Source organism: Staurois parvus, unplaced genomic scaffold (assembly GCF_062004578.1).
Source record: "Staurois parvus isolate SC_StPar_1 unplaced genomic scaffold, SC_StPar_1.0 ptg000198l, whole genome shotgun sequence".
Taxonomy (NCBI): domain Eukaryota; kingdom Metazoa; phylum Chordata; class Amphibia; order Anura; family Ranidae; genus Staurois; species Staurois parvus.
In genome coordinates, this window is record NW_028317994.1 from 15,974,731 (window position 1) to 15,995,416 (window position 20,686).

Below are 20,686 nucleotides of genomic sequence, written 5' to 3' on the forward strand. Positions count from 1 at the left end.
CTTATTCACAGGTGGTGTCCTCTACAGAGCAATTTGCCTTTGAATTGCTTTTCAGAGGGCTTTATAGCACCTCCTCGCTGCTGAGTTAACCATGTAAATGCTGGACTACCACACTGCAATTGAAAGCAGTTGCGGGGCAGCTGAAGTGCGGTTCCACTGATTTCAAAGTGAGAGTTTGAAGTGTGGTATCCAGTTAAAAATGCTATGGCAACAAGGCAAAGCATGCCGTGGCATTTGAACAGACCCATCAGGCTGTAATATTAAGTTTTGCATGGAAGGCCAGTAAGTGAAAGAGCCCTTTCTTTCAAACTACTATATGCTACAATTGTACCCTTCAGATATTACCCTTTCATCTTTTTTTCTTCTAGATCTTAACTCTTTACGGGGAAAAAAAAAAATATTTTAATAATTAAAGCAGGTATCTTTTTTTTTTTACTGCACTTTTTTGCTGAAGCAACAGTGAAAATGCCTTGTACTAGCAGCACACTGGACATTTGGTCTGCTGCCCAACTGGGAGTGCAGCAATCCAGGCCTCTCCCGCAGTCTCACATGCCCCCTGAACAGTGTTTCAATCATACTCCCAGACCAGTGTAGAGACTCGGACGTTCTTTTTTTTTTTGCCAAGAAGATCTGCTCGCTCTATTTATCCAGGTGAAAGTGATAGTAAATCAAATATTTAGGTGTTGTCACAGAAGGTGAGGGCAAACATTTCAATTAGGACACCTGTTACAGTGACAGCTGTCTAAAGGCAGGCTGAACTTCGACTGTGGCCAAAAAGAAGTTGATCTACTGGTCGACTTCTGTTCAAACGCCTTATCTGATAAAAGCCGCTCAATCAGCGGCTGCAGCACTGAACTGTGTATTTTGACAGCGGAGGAGTCCCCCTGCTGTCAGGGCACAATAGTGCAGTGAGGAGGATTCCCCTATTCACCTTATATGTAATGTAACTGTAATGTACAGCGCTGAGCGAACTATTGGCGCTTTATAAATACTGTATAATAATAATAATATGTGTGCATGGGGAAAATGGTTGAGTTTCTTTTTGTTCAGCCCTCTGGCTGAGCAAAAGAAAAAAAACGTAAACAATGTATGGCCAGCTAAAGAGAAGAATCCCCTCCCACTACATTGTAGAGATTTCTTTTTGACTTTCTGTTGTCTGGGACAAGAAGGGCAACCTTCCTAATCGGACAGAAACAGCAATAGGAGAATGACTCATTTCCTATTCTAATGGGGGGTTCTTGGACCAGCTCTATAGCTTAGGTGCAGTATAGGAAAGAGCAACTGGCTGCAATGTATGTATACATTTCAACTGTGTAGTTAGGAATTTAGGGATTCAGCTTTAAATGTCAACCAGAATTGTAGTGTTCTAGAAGTGCAAGACAAAGCTGCTACATGATTTGCACATTGGTTTCTATCCTAAAGCTTAAAAATTCAGAGTATGCAAAAGCTGAACTAAAAGTAAAAACAATACAGAACATAGGGGCTTTCCAACACTTCAGAGTAAAAATTGCCTAAAGAAAAATACCTACACCAAAAAGGGAGATCTGCATAACCCATTCATAACCTGCACACTATATTTAACACAAACATGATTCACATATTTAGAATACTTTGTAAGCCTGCGATCATTACTTTCTTCCCTTCCATAGTAGAAATCAATTTCAATAGAAATCAATTACACACAAATCTCACTATAAAGGGCACACTTTACAATGTTCAAGCAGCTGATGAATGACTCTAAGAAATCCCCCATGCAATTTATCAACTCGTGCAGTTCCGGGTGCCGGGCAAGTGGTTTTTCTTTATATTTAGCCCTGCTACGGGGAAGCAGCAGGAATTAGAGCTGATAGTCGGCTCTCTTGTAAAAGAAATCCGAGCAGCAAACTAGCCACTGGAACTCTTTTACAAGCAACGGAGGGGACATCCCCCCTTCCACGGGCTGTCCCATGGCACCAGGACACCCAATTGACCATCTGGTGAATCCACCAGCTGATCATAAAGGCGGACAAAGACCGAAACCGCTCTGTCTGCCTCTAGGATACAGGAAATGATTGAGTGATCAAATGCTTTCAAGGGCAGAGGAGGGATCTGGGGTCTTTTACGGACCCCAGATCTCTCGATAAAGAGCACCTGTCACTGCCTATTGCTGTTACAAGGGATGTTTACATTCCTTGTGAAAACAATAAAAGTTATCAAAAAAGAAAAAATTTAATAATTTAAAAAACTTTTAAAGCATTCCCATCCCCACACGCAAAGGTGAATGCATGCGTCGGTCCTTCACACATGTAAACAGCCCACACATGTGATGCATCACCGAGAATGTCAGGTCATTATTATTATACAGGATTTTTATAGTGCCAACAGTTTGCGTAGCGCTTTACAAAATGAAGGTAGACATTACAGTTACAATACAATTTGGTACAAGAGGAAACAGAGAGCCCTACTCTTTAGAGCTTACAATCTAGGAACATGGGCAGTAATTCTAGCACCAGACTTCCTCTGTAAATCTAAGGTGGTAACCTGTAAAGGATTTTAAAGCGTCGCTTATGGATAGTAAAATTTATGTTTGTTGCCACTGCACGTGCGTGCAGAATTGTAGAGTGTGACATGTTTGATATCTATTTACTTGGCGTAACATCTTCTTTTATATTTTACCAAAAACTGGGTTTAATATTGTCTTTTTTGTATTACAATTCAACAAGTGTACTTTTTTCAAACAAAATTGCGTTTGAAAAACAGCTGCGCAAATACCGTGTTATATAAAAAAAATTGCAAAACCCATCAATTTATTCCCTAGGGCCTCTGATTAAAATATATATATATATTAGATATATATATATAAATATTAAATATAATATGTTTGGGGGTTCTAAGAAATTTTGTAAAAGCTTAAGTCACCAAAAAGCCCCTTTTGTTTTTAAAAGCCCCAGACATACCTAAAAGCACCTCTGCCTAATTAAAAAACAAAAAAACAAAAACACCAACCCTTCATATTTTCCATCCTGGCAAAACAGTTGTTTTTTTTTTAATCAGGATAAGTAGACTGTCATTCGATGGGGAAATCCCCCTCCCCCCGTCATCAGAATACACTGATCAGCACTGCCAGCTATTTGCTGAGCTATTGCAGAGTGGCAAAAACCTAACAGGGTGGTGTACATCTGTCTATCTGTAGATGGACTTCTGTACAACCACCCTGACCATACATAGATCGAAATTTGTCCAGTCCATGCTGAACTTGCTACACTTATGTGAAAAGACTTTGAAAGAAGCAACCTTTCCCCAATATGAAGAATTAGTTCCAAAGCACCAATTCGGAGGAAAGATCTTCCCTGTGTCCACCATTCCAACAGAGGTATAACCTAGGAATAATACTTTGTAAGAGGTTCCCTTGTAAGCCACGTGTTTTTATTTTTGCCAATAGACAAGTAGGTGTGTGTGTGTACGGTTTTGCCAGAAAACAAAAAAAAATCGCTCATGTTGTGTTTTTTCAGGCATTCCCTTTGAGGTCTATGGGACCAATCTGCCTAAAAGAAGCTTGTGTACTTTTTGAGTGACAGGTGTTTTGCTATAGGCGACAAAATGCTCAGATTTGGTTTGTTGAGCGTATTAGAGCTACAAGATTCAAGTACAAAATCGCACAGGTGGAATGGGGCCTTATTTTTTTTTTTTTTAATAATAAACATGCACACTGACCTGCTCTGTGTATTGGTTTTGTACAGAGCAGCACCAATCCTCCTCTTCTGCTTTCCCCTGCCGGCCCTCCTAGCTCTACCTCATCAGAGAGTACTCCTATAGGAAGCGGTTTGCTATGGGGGCACTGGTGCGGGCTCAATCCCATGCCGCACTTTCTGCATCTATACGCAGCACAGCTCGCCCCACCCCTGTCACAGGATTTGGTTGACAGTAGCCACAGCCAATGGCTCCCTTCTGCTATAAATCTGCCCTATGAGGAGGGAGAGAGCAGAGAGTGCCACTGCTCTCGGGCAGAGAGCTGGTTTGAGATCGGGCTCAGGTAAGTATAAGGGGGGCTGGGGGAGAGATTGGACAAAGAAAGGGTTTTTACCTAAATGCGGAGAATGCATTAAGGAAAAAAAAAAAAAAAAACACAACTTAGATCCCTTTTTAAAGTGATTATAAAGGTTTAAGTGTTATACATGAATCATGCGTTACTTGTTGAGGAATTGGATTAAATATACACTGCATCTTGTCCTCATTGGAGCCTTGGCTTTCTTGCATGGAGGAAGTTCTTTGATCACACTACAGGATTTCCACCATGGGGAATATTTATAAAGAAGCAAATGACTGATTTGACAGTCATTCACTACTTTACCCTGTTGAATGTACAACACAACATCTGCCTCTTTTTTAACACATGTGGCTAATAGAAGAACAGCTGTGTATGTGACTCAAACACAGAATAACGGAGAATCTAGGTCTAAGGAATATTTTCTGGCACATATTTCTGTTAAACATTTCCTTATAAAATGGTGAATCAATGAGTTTTCTAGTACCATTCAGTTGACAATTACCACACATCCACTGTAGTGCAAATAAGGTACATGTTTGGGCTGCACAGTAGCTAGACGGTTAGCACTTCTGCCTGGCAGCACTGTTTTTGGTTTGGATCCCAACCATGGCACTACCTGCCTGGAATTTGCATGTTCACCCTGTGCCTGCTTTGGTTTCCTTCCACACTCCAAAGACATGCTGGTAGATTAACTGGCTCCTGTCTAAATTGGCCCTAGTATATGTATGTATGAATGTGAGTTAGGGACCTTAGATTGTACAGTCCTTGAGGGTTAGGGACTGAGGTGAACGTACAAATATACGCTGTCACAGCATGAGGAAAGTACTGCCGATAACCGCAAATGTCACAGAACAGATCGGCACTGATCACCAGCGCACCGATGATCAGTGGCCAGCAGTGCCACCCATCGGTGCCCAGCAGTGCTGCCAGTCAGTGTCCATCAAAGCAGCCTACCAGTGCCCATCATTGCTGCATATCAGTGCAGCATCATGAGTGCCTCCTCATCAATGCCCACCAGTGCCTCCTCATCAGTGTAGCCTACCAGTGCCCATCAATGTCACCTCATCAGTGCCACCTATCAGTGCTGCCTATCAGTGCAGCCTCATCAACGCACATCAGTGAAGGAGAAAAATTACCTGTTTGCAAAATTTTATAATACAAAGAAAAACTTTTTTTTCACATTTTTTGCAATTTTTTTGTTTATAGTGCAAAAAATAAAACATCCAGTGGCGATTAAAAACCAACAAAAGAAAGCTTTATGTGTGTGAAAAAAATGATAAAAATTTCATACGGGTACAATGTTGCATGACTGACCAATTGTCATTCAAAGTGTGAGAGCGTTGAAAGCTGAAAATTGGCCGGGGCAAGAAGGGGGTAAAAGTGCGAAGTAGGCAAGTGGTTAAATAGAATAAAAAGAGAGGGGAAAAACATTAACTGGAACGCATCAAAAACACACCAGAATGAGTCAAAAATGCGCATGCAGAAACGCATCCAGAACGCATCTGGACTGCATTTCTATGGTGTGAACTGGCCCTGAAGGATATGGGAGAGGGACAGATGACTTTGGATTTCCTCTATGAGAGCCAGCACCAGTGTAAGGGACACTTCACAATAAATGTAATGCAGGCCATAGATGGGTCGAAAATCGGCCGAAAATAAAATCAGCCGATTTTCAGATCGTTAGTGGGCTAATTGTTCGGCCGTTTTTCGGTATTTTGGCAGATTATATTTATCGGTAAAGTTGGAAAAAAAAAAATCGGCCGATTTTCGCGGCAATGATGGGCAAATCGGCCGATCTTTTTACCGATAAAAAAAAATCTGTGCATGAGCGCACCTGCAAGGAGGAGGAGGGGGGAGGAGGAGGAGGAGAGAGGAGGAGGAGAGAGGAGGAGGAGGGGAGAGGAGGAGGAGGGGAGAGGAGGAGGGGGAGGAGGAGGAGGAGGAAGTTAGAGGATAAAGCAGAAGAGGAGGAAGAAGAAGAAGAAGAAGCAAAGGATGAAGAAGAAGAGGAAGAAGAAGCAGAGGATGAAGAAGAAGCAGAGGATGAAGAAGAAGCAGAGGATGAAGCAGAGGATGAAGAAGAAGAGGAAGAAGAAGAAGTGGAATTCCAGTCCGGCAAAAAAAGTGTCCCTGCAGAGAGCTCCGCTATTTGACAGTTCCTTGACATTTATAGCGGTTGCAACAATGTATTTATTTGTTTCCGAATAAAAACATCTGTATCCTAAATGGATACAAATACATTGTTGCAACCGCTATAAATGTCAAGGAACTGTCAAAGAAATAGCGGAGCTCTCTGCAGGGACACTTTTTGCCGGCTGTAGACGGGATGAAAATCGGCCGATTTTTTTTACCATTGCTGGTAACGTCGGCCGCTTGAACGACCGATTTTTTGTTTTTTTAAAGAAAAATCGGCCGATTTTCGACCCATCTATGGCCTGCATAAGTAACGTCTCTTGTGCTGATTTTTTAAAAACTATTCATCTAAGCTTAGGCTTTAAGCAATGTGGGAAAATCCAACAGTGAAATGTGGGAATATTCGCAGGTACTGGCCAGAGTCCAGAGAGGTTGTCCACACAGTACAGCCACGGGACATCTTACGATGTCTTCCCTTGTGCGGAAATGCAGACACGGCAGTGAAGAGAGGTGCAGTTAAACTGCCGCGGCTCACGTGGCTTGCCCAGAGGGTGGTCTATTATCTAATAGCATTGCTATCTACTTAGATTGTTGTGTCTGTGTGCTTTCCTGACTGCCCTAAGAACACCACTGCAGTTATTTTATAATCAACCACTTTAATACTGGCCACTTTCACCCCCTTTCCTGTCCAGGCCAATTTTCAGTGCACTTTGAATAACAATTTATTTATTACAGGTACTTATATAGCGCTGTCAATTTACGCAGCGCTTTACATATTTATTGTACATTCACATCAGTCCCTAACCCTCAAGGGGTGTACAATCTAAGGTCCCTAACTCACATTCATACACATACTAGGCCAATTTAGACAGGATCCAATTAACCTACCAGCATGTCTTTGGAGTGTGGGAGGAAACCAGAGTACTTGGCGGAAACCCACGCAGGCACAAGGAGAACATGCAAACTTCAGGCAGGTGGTGCCATGGCTGGGATTCGAACCAACGACCCTAGTACTGCCAGGCGGAAGTGCTAACCATTTAGCCACTGTGCTGCCCAATTGCATGCAACACTGTACCCATATGACATTTTTTTATTTTGGTGGTATTTAATCACCACTGGGGTTTTTTAAAAAGGCTGTAAATTTAAAAAAAAAACACTTTTCTTAGTTTCTATGGTAAACTTTTCCAAATAGGTAATTTTTCTTCTTCACTGTGTGCTATGATGAGGCTGCACTGAAGATCAGTGCTCTGATTATAATCAGTGTAAACATGTCCTGTCAAGATTGGCAGCCACAGAGCGTGCCCAATGCACTCCCCAGGAGGCGTGCAGGGGGCAGGGTTCTAGGAAGACATCTATAAACGCCCTGCTGGAACTTGATGACCATGCTGTAGCCATCTTTCAGCTATGACGCGGTCAGAAAGTGGTAATATTGGGAGGGAAAATGGTATTATCATACAAGAGTGTGCCTAACGCAGCACTGGGCCAGAATACAGTCCCAAGAACAGTGGTTTGATAAGGAACAAGAATGGCAAACAACAGTTTCTGCCCATTTTAGTGGACCTCAATGCCATCTCAGAATTCAAATCCAAATGTAGAAATATTTACTAAAAAGGAGGACAAAAAGGAAAATACATCATATATTCCATCAACAACTGCACAAAAAGCAAATCCGTATCATACCCCTGCCCACAGTCTGTCAATAAGATCAATAGCATCACGATGGCATGACAATGTACTTCATAATCCAGAAAACTGATCACAAACTAAACTGAAGACCATTACATGCAGTTCGCGGCTAGCTGCAACTCTTTCATCAAACCAGACATGATTTTTTCAAAATGTTCTTTTTTCTTTACAGTCTAAGTCAAAACTGTAATAATATAAATTTGGGCCAGCATCCAGTTAGCCACAAGTTTATACGCCATCGCATTATCTCGTGTGTCTGTGCCAATGTTTACCAAAATACATTAACCACTAGCCTACAGGGCACTTATACCCCCTTCCTGCCCAGGCCAATTTCTAGTGCTGTTGCACTTTGAATGACAATTGCGCAGTCATGCAACACTGTACCCATATGAGATTTTTATCATTTTTTTTGTGACAGATAGAGCTTTATTTTGGTTCTATTTAATAACCTCTGGGTTTTTTAATTTTCTTAAACCAAAAACCACTGAAAAGTTTGAAAAAAAAAACAAAACGTTTTTTCTTAGTTTTTGTTATAAAATTTTGTAAATAAGTGATTTTTCTCCTTCACTGATGTGCGCTAATGAGGCTGCAGTGATGGGCACTGATAGGCTGCACTGATGGACACTAATAGGTGGCACTGATGGACACTAATAGGTGGCACTGGAAGGTGGCACTGATGGGCATTGACAGGCATCACTGATGGGCACTGAAAGGCAGCACTCATATATGGCACTGACAGGCAGCACTGATAGGCGGCACTGACTGGTGGCACTGAAAGGCAGCTCAGATGGGCACTGATATGTGGCATTGATGTGGCACTTATGGGCACTGAAATGTGGCACTGGCAGGTGGCATGGATGAGCACTGATGGACACTGCTGCTGGCGCGGCTGGGGCTACACAGATCATCAGGGCACACTGATCATCAGTGCTCATGTCCCCTCCGAGGAATGCCGATTACCGGCTCTCCTCTCCTCTGTCAGCGTGACAGCTTGTAGGGAGAGAATTGCCAATAACCGTCATTTCCCTGTTTACATGTGATCAGATGTGATTGGACACCGCTGATTACATGACCGAGCCGACATCTTCGGCTCTTTCCATTGATCGGTGATCCGCTGTGTCCGAGGGACACAGCGCACCGTCGATCACCACGCTGCGCGCTCCGGGAGCCGCACATGTGTGGTTAGAATGGGAGGACGTCATATGATGTCCTCCCAGAAAGCGAGAACCGCCTTGCATCCGTCATTGTATTATATGGCGGGCAGGAGGTGGTTCAAGTGGAATGCAAGTCAAAACCCAATGAAACAAATCTACTCCCACCGCCAACTGTCAAATGAAGCTCCTCTGGTCAGTGTTTCAGCTGGTCCAGGGCACTTCTTTCTGGGTTTGCAGTGTTCAGCCACTTGAATGGCTGGGCTGCGATGACACCATTCCCGTGCATGCACATGGGAGTCACTTCATTATAGCACAGAGCGCAGCTGTAAATGTACTCTGAACTGTGCATGTGTGGCTCAATGTACATTACTGCTCACAGTAAGGGAGAAACATTTATGACAGAAGAGACAACTACGGTCTACAGCTATCATAAATAACTAAAACACAGTGTTATTATTTTCTTTGGAAAAGTAATTAGTATTGACTATTTTTGATTCTCTAGAAAGCATTCACTGCTACTAAACTGGTGATATTGCCTAGAAAAGGACATTTTTTTCATGTTCGTTCATGTTTACCTTGCAGCTAGCCTTCTACTTAATGCATTGATGTATTAACCACTAGTCTACAGGGCACTTATACCCCCTTCCTGCCCAGGCCAATTTCCAGCTTTCAGTGCTGTCACACTTTGAATGACAATTGCACGGTCATGCAACACTATACCCATATGAGATTTTTATAATTTTTTTTGTGACAGATAGAGCTTTATTTTGGTGGTATTTAATCACCTCTGGGATTTTTATTTTTTCCTTAAACAAACCAAAAACCACTGAAAATTAAAAAAAAAAAAAAACACTTTTTTTTAGTTTTTGTTATAAACTTCTGTAAATAAGTGATTTTTCTCCTTCACTGATGTGCGCTAATGAGGCTGCAGTGAGGGGCACTGATAGGCTACACTGATGGACACTGATGAGGAGGCACTGACAGGCACTGTTAGGCAGCACTGATGCACACTGATAGGCGGCACTGACTGGCAGCACTGATAGGTGGTACTAACTGGCAGCACTGATAGGTGGCACTAACTGGCAGCACTGATAGGTGGCACTAACTGGCAGCACTGATAGGTGGCATTGATGTGGCACTGGCAGGTGGCATGGATGAGCACTGACAGCTGGCACTGAAGGACACTGACAGGTGGCACTGCTGGGGCTACACAGATCATCAGGGCCCTGATGATCAGTGTACATATCCCCTCCAAAGAATGCCAATTACCGGCTCTACTCTCGAGCTGTCAGCGGCATTTCCCTATTTACATGAGATCAGCTGTGATTGGACACAGCTGATCACATGACCGAGCCGACATCTTCGGCTCTTTCCATCAATCGGTGATCCGCTGTGTCCAAGGCACACAGCGCACCACCGATTGCCATGCGCTCCCGGAGCCGCGCATGCGCGGTTAGAATGGGAGGACGTCATATGACGTCCTTCCAGAACGAGAGAACCGCCTTGCGCCCATCATTGTACTATATGGCGGGCGGGAAGCGGTTAAACAAAAAAAAAAAACAAAAAAAAAACAAACACACACACAAAACACGTTCTGCAAGCAGCCCCCCCCCCCCCCTTACCTGATCGATCTAGAGATGTACACGAGAGCATGGGCTCTCTCAGCACTCACTCTCCTCATTAGCTCAGAGACAGCCGTGAGAGCCATTGGCTCATGCTGCTGTCAATGATAGCCAATAAGGAGGGAGTGGGGGGCGGAGGCTGAGCTGCGCTCTGTGTGTCTTATGCACACACAGAGCCGGCTTGGAAGTGAGCACACACGAGTGCCCCCACAGCAAGTGACTTAAATTTTTGGAGTGCTGACATTCATTGTTTACTAATTATACATGATAGTAGAAATTATATGGTTTGGGGTTGCTTTGCCGCCCAGGCAGCTTGATGTTGAGTTAACTATACATTCTGCATTATATCAAAGTGTGTTTGATGAAAATGTGAGGTCACCTGTCCAAAAGTGAATCGAAAATGAATGTCAACACTCTAATGATCTTTATAAATACCAAAACAGTGCTATGCTCCACTGTATGCAAAATGAACAAACAAATAACATAAAGTCTTCCAACAAATTATTCCAGTGTCCACACAAAGAAATCCATGATTCACTATAATCATTGTAATGTTCACCTCTTGTGATATAATCAAACCAATACTTGCGCACCCTTACCAGTTTGACTCTCACCTTGTGTATATGACCAAACCGCTAAGTGAGGTCATATAAAGCATGTGTCCCTTTAATTGGACTATGATGAGATGGGATTACTGCCCAATGGGTCTGGGTCTCCTTCACTCCTCTAGTTATCCTTACAAAAACATGTATTTAGAATATGCCGTATTCCACTCATATGTGCATCAATATTATGCGCTTTGTACAAGGATCAATTTCTCCAGATTACCACTAGCGTTCCTGGCATGCACAACCAGCTAGTACCTTTCTCACTGCTGGCAGAGCGTCATGACATCAAAGCACCTCTCCTACGTGTTACGCCACCGGGTCACGTGGCTTCATCAGATTCCCCCTGATGAAGCTAGGAAATCCGGTCACGTAATGCATAGGGGAAGGGCTTTGATGTGACGACGCTCGGCATATTTTGTTCATATTTCATGTCTGAGGTTTACAATCACTTTAAATGATGATCTAATGTTGGCCTGTTAATATATGGTGTGTCAAAAATTTCCATTGGGTGTACTTATCTTTTAACATGATGGTAGGTATAAGGGGCAATCATAGTGTTCTGTCTTAAAGGAAACCTTTACAGAGTGAGAATAGTTCTTAGGACTGGCACAATCCTGCACTAGCTGACAAACAAGTACTTTCACAATCATAAAGGGCTGCAGCTTGAAGAAGTGGAACTAAAGTCAATATTTGAGTTTACGTATGCTTTAATATCAAAGCTTATGACATGAACAAACTTACCACATGGAAACTAACATATGCAACCTATGAATAAGATGTAGGCAGGTGTAAGGACAGGTTGCATATACAAAATATTGCTCAAAAGTCCGCCAGTTACTGTATGATCTGTGAGCCACAATCACATAAGTGGTGGTAAAATATAAATACAAAGTACACAACAACATTAATAGTGCATTTGTTAGCTCTAAGCTTACTAAAAAGTATACAGCAGACAATGCAGGGTATGTATAAGCTGTATACTTTCTAATGTCTGGTACACACATCCAGCAGGCTATCACAAAAACAAAAAACCTCAGATTGTTGTACTAACCCAGTGATGTTAGCGCAGGAATTCCTCCCACTGCGCCTTTGTGTTTCCCCCCCTTCCCTGCCAGAACACACTAATCAGCGCTTGCAGATATTGGCTGCGAGCACTGATCAGATGCTGGTTTTCAAGCATGTCCCTTTGACAAAAGCTTCAGAAGGACAGCTGCACACATGGTCCTAATGTTGGCTGGTACCTGCTGAAGTATTTTACTTTATTAGTCTAACAAAGAACACTTTTTTTTTTTAAATCTCATTTTTTTGTCATACACTGCTTGTGGCACATGTGCAGTGCACCCTCTGCCCACTCCCGCATCTTTAATATGCAGAAAATGTAATTGGTTGCTGCAACTATGAGATTTTAGCAGACACATTTGAGAAAGAAAGAAAGAAAGAAAGAAAGAAAGAAAGAAAGAAAGAAAGAAAGAAAGGAAAGAAAGAAAGGAAAGAAAGAAAGGAGATACTGATCTGGGAAAATAAAAAAAACAAAACCAAAAAAAAACAAAAAATACATGAGAAGATGGCAGCGGTAGAGAAAGCGAATGGGGACCTATAATTGCTGGAAGAGGGCAAACTTAAAATGACCACACGTTATGAGCTATTTGCACAATCTTCTTTAGATCAACCAACAAGTATTTAATGCATGCTTTTAAAAAATAAATAAAACCATACCAAGGGGTGTCCAACCACCTCTGGTTTCATTACGTGATCAATATTACATTGATTCAAAATGACCACATCAAATAGACCTAACATCCCTTCTGATCGATTCAGATATAATTTAGATTGAATTCAATCAAAATTAGTCAATCAGGTAGGGTGGAAAATTATTGATCTTGCTGCATTTATCAGCAGCATTGAGATGCTTTGTTTGTTGATTGGATTTCAATCAATTAATTAGATTATAGGATTGCATGAAAACAGATGCATAACTTGAGATCGGATCCTCTAACCATTGTTTGAAATCCACTTCCCTGTGTAAGTCACACTGATCAAATGGGTTGTTGAGTATAGATAAATTATTCTAATAGGGGGAGACTGAGCAGAAAATAAATCAATAATTTATCTAAGTTTGTACGGCCACCATTAGACTGATGTCAGATGGGTGATTCTACTGCTAAAGACAAATCACCAGCAGCAGGATCACTAAAGAGGCTGTTTGTGTGTCACTATGAAATCGCTCACTCTGTAGCCAGATGGAGTGACATCTCACTGCCTCAGCTACAGAAGTAGCCATTCCATAGGGGCAATCAAGGAGCCTCTTCGCGATCCTGCTGCTCAATTTGACAAGTGTCAATGGAAGCAGAGTCACCTGTCTGACATCAACCTAAAATACAACAGAACCCAATACATCTAATGTGCATGTTATTGCATGCAAAACAACAACAAATGTTAAATGCATTTGTTGTGGTATGAATAGGATCTCAAAATACTGGTGATGGGTTACTGGCATGTACTATATATATATATATATATATATATATATATATATATATATATATATACACACACACACACACACACACACACACATATATATACACACACGGCTCGACAAATCCCAGGCACTAGGTCGCCATGACTAGATTCCTGGGCTTTTGTCAGCTGTCAGGCACCGGGATGCTGCTTCACCGATTCAGGAATTTGGAACCCCAGCTTATTCTAATTGGATAGCACTATCACATGGATGGTGCTGACCAATCAGAATCTGTCCATTCAGGAGAGAAAGCCACAGGAATTTAAAATCCCTAAACAAGTGAAGTAGCATCCCGCTGCCTGACAGAGGGGGATTGCGGGACACCGGTACAGCAGGACTGGGGGGATGGGGTTCAGTGTAAGGTCACATTACATATTTTCTGCAAAGGTGAACTTACAGTTTCAATGTGTCATCCCAACCCACCCACATAGCCTTCTCTATCTTTCTGAGACAGTTCCGGGTACCAGGGCAGCTGATTTAAAAAAACTGTCTCCAAACTTTTTTAGCTGGCTCCCAGATCCAAAGCAAATTTGTCAAGATATATATAGATATACACATACACACACGGACAGATCAGCCATAACTTTGTGACCACCCACTGAACACAGAGTAGGTGTCCCTTTTTGCCACCAGAAGAAACCTGGCCTGTTGATACAAGGACTCCAGTAGACCTCTGAAGGTATGGTGTCATATCTAGCACCAAGCTGTCAGTAGCAGATGCTTTTAGTCCTGTAAGTTGTGAGGTGGAGCCTCCACAGATTGGACTTGTATTTCCAGCATATCCCACAGATGCTCAATTGGTTTGGAGAATCTGGAGGCCAAGTCCACATTTTGAACTTGTTATTGTGTTCCTCGTTCTATGCTTGAACCATTTTAGCAGTGTGGCAGGATGCATTATCCAGATGAACTATGCTACTGCCATCAGGGAAAACAATTTCCATTAAGGGGTTTACTTGGTCAACAATGTTTAGATAGGTAGTAAGTGTAACATCCACATGAATGGTGGCACCAAGGTTTCCCAGAAGAACATTGCTGAAAGCATCCTACGGTCTCTGTTGGCTTGCCTATTTCCATACTGCCTCCTTGTGCAATCTCTCCCCCAGGTAAGTGGCACACAAGTCCATGGCCATCCATATGACGTAAAAGAAAACATGATTCATCAGTCCAGGCCACCTTCTTCCATTGCTCCGTGATCTGGTTCTGATGTTCACGTGCCCCTTGTAGATGCTTTTGGCTGGGGGTCAACATGAGCAATTTGATCCTTGGAATGTGCTCTTTCTGCAGCAAAAGCTTTGGACGACATTTGACGATCCACAGTGTGCTGGCAAATACTCACAGATTTCTGAAATGAGACCAATTTCCAGCTGGTAGTTGGTGCATCACCTGTTGAGCCCATTTCCAGTAACGTGTGCGATGGGAACAATAGCATGGGCACCCTGGGTGTTGTAGGGGCACGCAGCAGCCCCATACACAGCAAACTCTGATCTTCGTTTTTTTGTGCTTTTAACGCATCAACTTCAGAGACAACATGTTTCCACTTTCAGATGCCATTGTAATGAGATAATCTGTGTTATTCACTTTACCTGTCAGTGGTCATAATATTATTGCTGATCAGTGTGTGTATGTGTATATATAATATATGTATATCTATACACACACGATATATTTTTGTTAATCCCCCCCCCCATAAGAAATATGATACTGCTGAATACAAGGTATAAATAATAGAGAGTAGCTGTCAGTGTACGGATGTGTACAGTGGGGTTTATTTACTAAAGTGGAGAGTGCATGATCAGGCTCAATTCTACAGAGAAACCAATCAGCTTCCAGGTCTTATTGCCAAGGCTTCATTGAACAAGCTGTTGCTAGAATCTGATTGGTTCCTATGCAGAAGTAACCCTGATTCTGCACGCTCCAGCTTTAGTAAATAACCCCCTTGGTGTGTATGTGGTGCCAGCTGTGTGTGATGTAGATCAGCCTGAGTGTGTGTCTCTCTCTGTCACTCACCCGGCTGTACCATATACTGAGCTGGCTCTGGGACAACACTGCCAGGAAGAGGCGCTGCGGGTCGGGCTGGATATGGAAGGGATCCTCCAGACTCTTCAGAGGACACAGCAGCCTCTTGGGCCAGCCGCTCAAAAAATACATGACGTCTGTCAGTGAGAAGGCAGTTGTGAAGGGCCGAACATAACTCCCGGCGACAACATCGGTCCACCCCCGGCTACATGGACACCCAGCACCGGGCAACTAGAGGGAGTACCGGAAGCCGAGAGAATGCCTGGACCGTAACCCTGCGATCCACTTCCCTGCCGATCCCCGCCCATCGCACCTTCCCCATCCAATAGGACAGCGAAGAACGGGAGGCCACTCACAGGGCGGATAACAGAATCAGACATTTAATTCAGACGCTGTCCACGATTGGCTGGTTGCTAAAGCACCGCCCCCTTAGTTGGATGGGCTTGTTTCTGCATGGCTAGAAGTTAGGTGTAGGAGATTGGAGAATGGGAAAAGTTGGGGGTGACCGGTGGTTGGTGGGAAGTGGAGTTCTTACAGTACCATACTCTCTGTTACCTGTTATTATAGAGCTGTGCATGTGTAATGGATATAGCTAGATAATAGATGACCATCTGATGGCTGACTTAGCCACTTGCCCTCCAGAGGATTTACCCCCCTTCTTGACCAGGCCATTTTTTGCTATTCGGCGCTGCATTACTTTAACAATTGCGCTGTCATGCAACACTGCACCCAAATTAAATTTACTTCCTTTTTTCCCCACAAATGGAGCTTTCTTTTGGTGGTATTTGATCGCCTGTACAGTTTTTATTTTTTACGCTATAAACAAAAAAAGACCAACAATTTTGTAAAACAATATTTTGGATGTTTTGCTATCAAACATGTCCAGTAAAACTAATTTAAAAAATTAAAATTTCATAAATTTTGGCCAAAATGTATTCTGCGACATGTCTTTGCTAAACTAAATCCCAATAAGTGTAAATTTATTGGTTTACATGAAAGTTATAGCATCTACAAATGGCGGTATATATACTTTAATTAAATTTTTTTATACTAGTAATGTCAGCGAATAGCGACTTATAGCGGGGCTGCGGTGGGCATTCTGACACCAGGGTGGGGGAACAGACTGTTGCTGACATCCCCAGTGACACTAATACAGTGATCAGTGCTAATAAAAAGCACTGACACTGTACTAATGACACTGGGCAGGAAGGGGTTAAAATCTGGGGTGATCAAAGGGTTAACTGTGTGCTGTGTGTGTTTCACATTATGTGCTGTGTGTGTTTTACTGTGTTAGCATGCTGCTTTGTATTGCTCTCCTATGCAGAGCAATACAAAGCAGCATGCTGGAGCTGACAGGGGAGACATCTGTATTGTTTACATACAGGTCTCTCCCCCGTCAGTGATACTTGGGGGGGATCTCCGTCCCTGTGATCTGGTAATCGACAGCTGATGCCCCCAATGGCACGAATATATACGTTATTTTGCGCAGCCCTGCCACCTTGTAGTACTAGTTCTGCTATAGGGTAGTCAGGAAGCAGTTAAAGTGTTCCTAAATCCAGGACCCTGTATTCACTATATCTGGTCTCCCACAATGCACAGAACATGGAAATGCTAAATATGTTTTCACTGGTTATTATTGTAGGAGGAGCTTGCATTCTCCTCTGACTGTCCTATGAGGCTGCATGACTCCTGACCCTCTGTCTGGACAGTGTTGGTTGGATCTGTGCCGTTCACATGCACCTCCCTCCCCCCCCCAAAAAAAAATATCAATACACACTAAATTGAGCATGTGCAGATTGTCTCCTAGGACTCTGTACTATCAGCAAATGGATTGGGGACAGTAGAAGGGGAGGATTGCAGAAGTACTGCTACAGGGTGGCAGGGATGTCATATCATTTTTATATATATATGTGTGTGTGTGATTTTGCATTTCTGGGTAGGGGGCGTGCGCAATCCCTACCCACGCCACTATTGGCTCCTCTGCATGTTAATCACTGGGTTCCGGTGATCGTCAGCGGAGTTAACAGGGGAGAGGTCTGTGTGTAATACTCTTGCCATTCCTTCAGAACTGTGTGCCGCAGCCAAGACTCCCTCACGGGAGTGACATCATCATGGTTCGGCCAATCAAGTGGCCGCAGCCCGCGAACCCAGAAGGAAGACCAGGTGAAGATGAAAGTCTCTGCAGCCCTGACAGCGTGTTGCTGGAGGGCTTTGTTAAGGAAACAAAGCATACTAGCACATTATACCTTTGCCTTTTGTCTTTTTTTGTCTTTTGTTTTCTAGAGTTTACTACCGCTTTAATGTTACTAGCTCAAAGCAGTATTAACCTACAAAACAAAAAAAATTATATATTTCAGCTCACCAATCTAGATGTGATGGCTGCATTAATTTTCGTATTTGAACTTTTTTTCCTTAATCTTTACCTGGTGATCCAGTTATTTTTCAACTTCCTTTAACAGACTAATCTGTCCAGACAAAGTGGCTATCAGTGTTGAGACAAACCATTTAACACTGGCACAGGTGCTTACAATGGTCAGCTTTTATTTATTTACTGTATGTAAAACCTTTATCCCAAAAGGGAAAAAAACAGTTACTATAATTGTTTAAAGTGTTAGCTGGAGTTTAGATATATTATTATTTAGATACAGTATATGTTAGTCAAGTCCATCTAAATCTGCTAGTCTAACCCTCCGTTTATATTAATGCTGATTTCAGTGCGTTTTCCAGTTTGCAGAAACGCTCAGCCCATTTACTATAATTTCCTATGGATCTAGTTCACATCTGTGCATTTTATGGAAAGGGTCAAGGACTTTTTTCTTACAGCATCTTACATTTGGCATGTAATAGACTTCAATGAATCCGCATCAAAAGCAAAAGTGTTGTGGTTTTGATGCATTTTTTATGCGTTTTGCAGTTCACAGAGGTTTTTTTGCTAATTCATGTAGTGCAACTTTGATGAGACTTTACACTCTCTGTGTACAAAGTCACATTATTTTTGGCTAAGAGGAAAGTATGGCAGTTCTGTTCATGCAGTGCGACTTTGATGCTACTTGGCAGAGAGTGTAAAGTTGCATCAAAGTCACATGAGCTGTCATACTTTCGTACTCATTAGCTTAAAAAAATAGAAAATGCATTAAAAACGCATCAAAATGCGTGTTCAGAAATGCAAAACACCCCAGAAAAAGCATCAGCCGCAACCTGCATTGATGTGAATTTAGCCTTACGCTATCCTTTCCTCAGATTGACAATGCTGCTGTCCAAAGATGTCTCCAGCTATCTCCGTTTCTGCTCCATTCATATTGGAGGCAACCTAAAACTCACCACACACTTGGAAGTTAAGCTGAAATTTCATTTTATGGGCATGATCACATAGTGTATACTTACATTTATTGGTGAATATTTAGATTTCTATGCATTCCCGTTCAGGGGCGGACTGACCATTTGGAAACTCGGGCACTGCCCGAGGACAGGGGTCAGTAGGAGGCCCCATGAGATGCCCCTGGTACCTTTTTCATAGGCTTTTTTGAGTTTGGGCAAGGACACAGGGGCCCCATGATCCCCTATTGCCCGGGGGCCCCATGAGTTGTCAGTCTGCCCCTGTTCCCGATATGTATTTATGATCACATAGTTGGTGATTTACACGGTGTGCTGGTTGGGGTGACTTTGTTGGGGTGGGGGTTGACCTATATATAGAATACTGTGCCTTTACCTTGCAAAAAGATGGACTAAGCCCTGGTTCACACTATGTGGTTTTTAAATTGCGCTACTTCAAAGCCGCCTATTCAGTGAGACTTCATGGTGGCTTGATGACCATCTGTTCGATGCCATTTAACAGATGTCAATGCAAGTCACACTGAAGTTGCACAAACAAAGTGAAGGAAACTTTTTCAAAGTTGCTGCGACTTGAGTCGCACAGATTTGAACGGTTCCATAGCCGCTAATAAGGTGTGTCAAGTTGCATGACAAGTTGCACTGGTGTGAAAGAGGGCTAAGACTCATGAGAAACATTGGCAAAACAAAACTGTGAGTTTTTTTCCCACAAATATACAATACATTTTTGTAAATTTTTCATTTTGTTCTTATTGTTTGTTAATTTTTGTTGCATCGCACTAAAATAAACACAAAATATTACAAAACACCTTTATTTATTTTATAAACATTTCATGTTTTGCTTTAGTAATGTAATGTGTCAAAATAAACAGGACAAACCACAGAATCTCATTTGCACTTTCTATCCACAGTAACAAAATACCATGTGAATGGTAAGATAAATAAAACTAGTCAGATTGGTATACGTTTCTTAAAGGGAGAAGGAAAGGAAGGCATTTTGCCGCATAGCAAAGCGTAGCAGCCACTACATCTGTACTACCCTGTCTGACTGTATTGGGAGAGTTCAGGTGGGTGGCCGCGGGACAGTAAAACCATGGCGCCCCCTGGGATCCCTCATCCCCATGATGATTAATCAAACCAACATTTCACTTCAGCTAGACTAGTAAATGATGTTCTGTATTTTGGAGGTCTTTCGGTATAAGTCTTAGATGGAATAATACTAAAGTGACTTCGACCTTCCATTTGTCTGACAAAATCATTCTGTCTTCCTTTTGTAATTACCCTCAGTTGGAAAAAAAATGGACTGCCTAGACAGACACCCAGGAGTGGTATAAATCTTCATAGCTCCTGGTTCTCGCTGGTAGTGCCAAGAAAGGATTTCATGCATCTAAAGAATCTATTTTCCCAATGGATTAGGATTTTGTATAAATGCTCAAACTGTTTATATAAAGCAATATTAAAGCACTTTCAGCTGCTGATTTAATCCATTTCTGAGTATGCAGCTTCTTTATCTGTTTATCCCAGCCTATTTTCCAGTGTAAACTGGTGCCACAACCCCTGACCCATGTTTCCTGTTTCAGGGTGGCTCC

At 42.5% G+C, this 20,686-nt stretch overlaps 1 protein-coding gene across 1 annotated transcript in view; it reads right to left on the reverse strand.

Moving 5' to 3' along the window:
• Window positions 1-16,061, reverse strand: part of RIC1 (RIC1 partner of RAB6A GEF complex) — a 192,492-nt gene extending 176,431 nt beyond the window's left edge. Inside the window, exon 1 of the mRNA XM_089678138.1 lies at window positions 15,759-16,061. Within this exon, the coding sequence (XP_089534264.1) occupies window positions 15,759-15,899 (141 nt within the window). The 5' untranslated portion in view covers window positions 15,900-16,061. The remainder of the gene's footprint in view (window positions 1-15,758) is intronic.
• Between the last annotated feature and the right edge of the window lie 4,625 nt (window positions 16,062-20,686).